Source organism: Erpetoichthys calabaricus, chromosome 4 (genome assembly GCF_900747795.2).
Source record: "Erpetoichthys calabaricus chromosome 4, fErpCal1.3, whole genome shotgun sequence".
Lineage (NCBI taxonomy): Eukaryota > Metazoa > Chordata > Cladistia > Polypteriformes > Polypteridae > Erpetoichthys > Erpetoichthys calabaricus.
The window spans coordinates 316,792,042-316,798,821 of NC_041397.2; the positions used below are offsets into that span (position 1 = coordinate 316,792,042).

At 41.0% G+C, this 6,780-nt stretch overlaps 1 protein-coding gene across 1 annotated transcript; it reads left to right on the plus strand.

Moving 5' to 3' along the window:
• Positions 1-2,265: 2,265 nt before the first annotated feature.
• On the plus strand, positions 2,266-5,293 carry LOC114641107 (zinc finger BED domain-containing protein 4-like). The gene is made up of 2 exons (XM_028790229.2): positions 2,266-4,208; positions 4,465-5,293. The coding sequence occupies exons 1-2, from the start codon at positions 2,908-2,910 to the stop codon at positions 4,502-4,504; spliced, it is 1,341 nt and encodes a 446-aa protein (XP_028646062.2). The 5' UTR covers positions 2,266-2,907; the 3' UTR covers positions 4,505-5,293.
• Positions 5,294-6,780: the final 1,487 nt, after the last annotated feature.

A 6,780-nucleotide genomic window follows, 5' to 3' on the forward strand; every position in this document is an offset into this window, starting at 1 on the left:
CTCCAAACAGAGATTTACTTTTTTGTAAATAAAATTACTGTTATTAGGTCATCGGTGTCACTGCCTGCTCAGGATTCTTCCCATAGTGTGTTCAGCTGTCTTTGACCACTTTGTGCCTGTGTGTGTCATCGTCTCTGTTGTCTGATTTGGTGTAACGCCTGAATCCTACAAAGTGCCCCCTGGTCAGTGTCCCCTCTTGATTAGTTAAGGGTTTTTTTGATTCTGTCAGACCAAGTATTGTTACCTTAATAAATGCTAGCTTGATTTCTGGTTGTGTTCCTGCTGCCTTGAAACACGCTGTGGTGCAGAAACGTATTATAAAAAACAAAATAAGGACCCTCTAATGTGTCAAATTTCAGGCCAATTTCTAAACTGCCTTTTTCATCTGAAGTCTTTGAAAAAGTTGTCCTAACTCAATCATTTCTAGATGAAAATAGTATTCTGGAAAAATTCCAATCCAGATACAGATGTTCTTGCAGCACTGAAACATCCTTGTTAAAGGTTAACAGCGACCTCTTCCCAATTACTAATCCTGGAGATTCTGCCATTCTTGTACTGCTAGATCTTACCTCAGCTTTTGATGCTGTGGATCTTATGATTCTTATATCCTGCCTTGAACAGTATGTAGTCATCCAAGGTAATGCCCTGAAATGGTTTAAATCTTATCTAAGAAATAGGAATGTTTCTATTCATTTGGGTGAGTTCTCATCCTCTGTAGCTCCTCTTACTTGTGGGGTTCCATCCTTGGACCAGCTTTCTTTTTGATAGGCATGTTACCTTTAGGCTCCACTGTTAACAAGTATGGCTTCTCTATACTGATGACACTTAAATATATTTGCCACTAAAATCAAAGCGAGAAAATACAGACCCTCCATGTGTGCTTGAATGATATTAAAACCTGGATGGCAATGCATCTTCTTAAACTAAATGATAATAAAACTGTGATCATGGTGCCCAAGAGTTAAGAAAGTTTGAGTGTCTCTGATATTGCTCTTGGACCTCTTTCCATATACGTATCATAAAGCTTCAGTTAGCCCAAGTGTGATCTGTGACAGCTCATTCAAACTCGACAGACAGATAAATTGCGAAGTTAAATGAAGCTTTTTCCAGCTGAGACTTTAAGGTAAAGGCTTTTCTTTCTTTCTTTGATCTTGAAAAGGCCATCCAAGCTTTTCCAGCATCTCATTTGGACTATTGCAGTTCTTTGTATGTAGGTATTGGTCAGGCCCTGTTACGACGCCTACAACTATTCCACAACTTTGCTGTTCGCTTATTGAAGGCTCTCGTAAGTGTGGCCATATTTCACCAATGCTGACCTCACTTCACTGGCTTCTGGTCCATTTCAAAATTGATTTTAAAATTCTATTTCTTGTTTTCAAATGTTTGAGTGGATCAGCCCCATCTTGCCTCTTGGAACCTCTTCACTTGTATGTGCCAACAAGATCCCTGTGGTCTACTAGCCCGATGCTCTTAGTTGTGCCGAGGTCGAGGCTGAAGCAAAGGAGGAATCGGGTGTTTGTGGTGGCTGCTCCTTTTCTCTGGAATGGCTCTCCTTATTATATTAGGTCTGCTCCATCACAGGCCATTTTTAAGTCATCATTAAAGTCTTATTTCTTCTTGCTGCCATTTGACCCTGCAAGAGGTTGACATTGTTTGTATATGTTGGCTCACGTACATTCAGGATTTTAAATATGTATATATGGGTATTTAAAGTTTATCTTTTATGTAATGACTGGTTATTCTTGCAGTTTTGTGATGTGTACATACGGTATATTTGAACTGCTTCTTTTACCCTTTCTTGTACAGCACTTTGGTTCAGTTCTGGCTGCTGTTTTAAATGTGGTTTATAAATAAATATTGCCTTGCCCTGCTTTATAAAACATTATTTTAATACATAACACTAAGACAATGGACTGTAAAGATTAAGTTGGTTTGCAACATTTATTACAAAAAGTTAAAGAATATATAAAATATAGAACAAGAATTGTAGGTTGTAACTGAACAATGAGGGACATGTATGTTTGTTACATTTTCTCACAAAACTCAGTCATTTTCCTTTTTCCTCTCACGTTAATCTAAAAACAGATGCATGTCTTCCATATGTGAAAAAAATATGTCTAAAGACATTCTCTCTCCTCTTCTTCTGGAAATTCAGATAGCAAATCAAATTTCTGAAGGGCCTCCTCAGTGTCGTCTTTGTCCATTGACAGTAATGCAGGGAGTGAGATTCGCCCTCTGAACACAGAAATGTTCTCAGCACACCACTTCTGTACCTCGGTGAAATGCTGAAGGATTCCATGCTGCTGTAATACATTATATTAAAAAAGAAAGAAAGAAAATTCTTTAAATGGTCATCATAAAGCTCATAGCCTTTTCCTCCACATTTACAAGGAATGTAAGGAAAGTAAAAAAAAAAAATGTACAGTAAATTTAATTTATTATACATTATTAACATTGCTGCTTTTGATCACAGATTCTACAAGTCTTCAATGTTTCTTACAATACACTATTATTAATACAGCACACAATGCATTTCAAGTGTTTTAAGGCCTTTAAGAGTTGTACTAGTACTCCAGTTTGTCAGAAGATATAAAACAGGCTTTTAGTCTTTTGGGCTTTGACTCCTACTGCTTAACGATTAACAGTCGGCATCTGAGACAAGCATTAAGTCTTTTTATACATTTTATTAGGGATGCACCGATACCGAAACGGGTATCTGGTATCGGCCTCGATACCACATTTTCTAAAGTACTCGTACTCGTTAAAAGTCCCCCGATACCGGGGACCGATACCACGGTCTGAGAAATGTCTATGTTTGAGCGGCGTGTAAGGGGTTAATCACAGGCGCTGAGTGCCCGCCCCCAGGCCCCGGCTGCAGCTCAGAGCGGGGAGAAGGCGAGGCGAGACATGTCAGCCGTGTGGAACTATTTCAAAGTGAATGAAGACGACAAAACAAAGGCGGACTGCAAATTGTGCTCAGCGAAATTGTCCAGAGGAGGCTCAAAAGGTAGCGCATTTAACACAAGTAATTTAATCAAGCACCTAAAATCCCAACACGACAACGAGTACAAGGAGTTTACCCACGCTTCTAAACCAACACAACCCACGCTGCAGCAAACTTTTGCAAGACGAGAGAAAATGTCCAGAGACAATCCACGTGCTGTGAAAATAACACAGGCAATTATCGAGTACATTGCATTGAGTGACCAGCCACTCTCGGAGGTAGAAAATGTGGGATTCCTGCGTCTCCTCCATGTTCTGGAGCCCAGATATGATGTCCCAAGCCGCCGCTACATGACTGACACGGAGCTGCCTAAACTACACGACTCCGTGAAAAAACATATCCACAGCCTACTGCAAGCTTCCTCTGCGTTTAGTTTCACCACGGATATTTGGACAAGCAGTGTTAGCCCCGTGTCGCTAATTAGCCTAACCTCCCAGTGGATAGACGAGAGTTTCACATCGCAACGAGCCATATTACATGCGAAACAATTCCGCGGCTCGCACACCAGCCAGGCTATAGCGCATGTGTTTGAGGAAATGCTCCAGACATGGGGTATACCTAAAACATCAGTACATGTTGTGCTTCGTGACAATGCCAAAAACATGATTAAAGCCATGAATGACGCAGGGCTCCCAAGTCTGCCGTGTGTCGCGCACACGCTCCAACTGGCTGTTCACGAGGGCTTATTAGCACAAAGGAGCATAGCTGATGCTATAGCAGTGGGGCGGAAAATAGTTGGGCATTTTAAACATTCTGCCTTAGCCTACTCCCGCCTCGAGGACATTCAGGGACAGCTCAACCAGCCAATAAAGAGACTGCAGCAGGACGTACAGACGCGCTGGAACAGCACGTATTACATGCTCCAGTCCCTCATTGAGCAAAAGCGAGTGCTGGGGGTGTATGTGTCCGAGCATGAACTCCCAGTCCCTGACTATCTCACCGCTCACCAATGGGCTCTTATGGAGAAGACTGTTGCCATCCTCGCCCCCTTTGAGGAACTAACTAAAAAAGTGAGCAGCTACGACGCACTAGCCTCTGATGTCATCCCAGCTGTGACTGTGCTAGTGAGACTTCTAAACAGAGAAACAGACGAGGACCACGGCGTCAAGACAATGAAAGCAACCTTACTGGCAGCTGTCAAGAAGCGCTTCAGTGACGTCAAGACCAACCCACTGTACTTCATCTCCACCATACTTGACCCAAGGTAAAGTCTGTGTGCTATAGGTATTCAATGATAAACTACAGTACTAAATGTAAGATTAATTTCCATCTGAAATATTATATTATATTTTTGTAACTAAAATACACAAATACAAATGTATGCAATATATATAATATGAAATATATTTCCCTTATTACTACCAGAAAGCCAAATGGCTGGCATTTGTGACAGTGGTTTAGGAGAAACTAAAATCAGTCCTATTTTTCCACATATTAATACATTCATGAATTTTGTTCAGGTATAAAGATCGCTTCTTCTCCAACAACACTGCTCCGTAGGCCAAGCTGCACCTGAAGCAGGAGCTGCAGATGATGTCCAGAGCTGAGGCAGAGGGGAGTCGGGCAGAAGCTGCAGAACCTCCTGCTAAACTGTTCCTCAAGGCCCAGGCCAGCACTAGCAGCAGTCTGGACACTGTATTTGAAGAAATCGCTAAGGAGCAGCCCCAGGCAGCACAGCCGCTGGCAGCAGGTGCTGCCATTGAGCTCGAAAAATACCTCGGAGAGGCCCCAAGCCCTCGTGATGACAGTCCTCTGAAGTACTGGGGTGTCAACAAAATCAGGTTCCCCACTTTGGCTAAAATGGCCCAGAAATACCTCTCAGCCCCATGTAGCAGTGTGGAAAGTGAAAGGCTTTTTAGCTCAGTGTCACACATTATAGATGAAAACAGAAACAGGCTGACTGCTGATAATGCAGAAAAGCTACTTTTCTTAAAAAAAAACCTGCCACTCACTTTTTCTAAATAGGCTCCATTAAGTGAGTCGTCTTAGACTTGATGTTAATACCTACCTCAGTTGCACTGATTGCCACAGTTCTATGTTGGTGGATGTTGTTAGTTTATTCAAATATTGTGCACTAAATAGCAAAGATGTTTATTAATGCCCCTTGTGTTGTCCAAAGCGGCAGAGTTTACAACAAACTGAAAAAAATACTTGAGTTGCACTGTCACTGTTTAAATTTTTTTTATAATTATTTATTCTGTAATATGTTGCATACAACATGCTTTTCATTTTAAATAAATGTTCTTAATTCCAAACTAGTCCCTTGTTTTTTTTGTTAAATTATATGACTAAAGCTGTTACCTGTAAATTTAAATCATGTTTTTATTAAGTACTCAGTATCGGCAAGTACTCGGTATCGGCGAGTACTGAAATGCAAGTACTCGTACTCGTACTCGTTTTCCAAAAAAGTGGTATCGGTGCATCCCTACATTTTATTCACTACTAGCAAAATACCCGTGCTTCGCAGTGGAGAAGTAGTGTGTTAAAGAGGTTATGTAATCATATATATACATAAACATATATACTTATACAGTGATCCCTCGCTATATCGCGCTTCGCCTTTCGCGGCTTCACTCCATCGCGGATTTTATATGTAAGCATATTTAAATATATATCGCGGATTTTTCGCTGCTTCGCGGGTTTCTGCGGACAATGGGTCTTTTAATTTCTGGCACATGCTTCCTCAGTTGGTTTGCCCAGTTGATTTCATACAAGGGACGCTATTGGCAGATGGCTGAGAAACTACCCAACTTACTTTCTCTCTCTCTCTCTCTCTCTTGCGCTGACGTAGGGGGGTGTGAGCAGGGGGGCTGTGTGCAGCTGCTTCCTGAAGGACATGCTGCACAGTGCTTCGCATACTTAAAAGCTCAAAGGGCACGTATTGATTTTTGACTTTGTTTTTCTGTGGCTCTTTCTCTGTCTCTTCCTGCTCCTGACAGAGGGGGTGTGAGCTGCCGCCTTCAACAGCTTTGTACCGGCGGTGCTTCGCATACTTAAAAGCCAAAAAGCCCTATTGATTTTTTTTTTGACTGCTTGCTTTGCACTCCTTTGAAAAGGAAGATATGTTTGCATTCTTTTAATTGTGAGACTGAACTGTCTTCTCTGTCTTGTCATGGAGCACAGTTTAAACTTTTGAAAAAGAGACAAATGTTTGTTTGCAGTGTTTGAATAACGTTCCTGTCTCTCTACAACCTCCTGTGTTTCTGCGCAAATCTGTGACCCAAGCATGACATTCTAAAAATAACCATATAAACATATGGTTTGTACTTCGCGGATTTTCCTATTTCGCGGGTGGCTCTGGAACGCAACCCCCGCGATGGAGGAGGGATTACTGTATATACATATCTAGATATATACATATATATACATATACACATCCACATATATATACATATGTCAACATATATATATATATATATATATATATATATATATACATACACATACATACATACATAGACATCTATCTATCTATCTATCTATCTATCTATCTATCTATCTATCTATCTATCTATCTATCTATCTATCTATCTAAACAGAGTTTGTATTCGATACGGAGATGGATAAGGAGCCAATGAAGTGACAGAAGGATTGGTGAGATATGTTCATATTTCCACACCCTCATCAGGATTCTTGCAGCACTATTTTGAATTTGTTGGAGCTTTTGAAGGCTCTTGTTGAGTATCCCAATGAGGAGCGCATTAAAATAGTCCAGTCTGGATGAGACAAAGGCATGAACCAGCTTTTCAGCATCACAGAGGGAGAGGTAGGGACAG

Coding starts and splice junctions, on each gene's coding strand:
- LOC114641107 (XM_028790229.2), top strand. CDS start 2,908: ATGTCAGCCGTGTGGAACTATTTCAAAGTGAATGAAGACGACAAAACA. Junction 4,209..4,464: donor TCCACCATACTTGACCCAAG/GTAAAGTCTGTG, acceptor AATTTTGTTCAG/GTATAAAGATCGCTTCTTCT.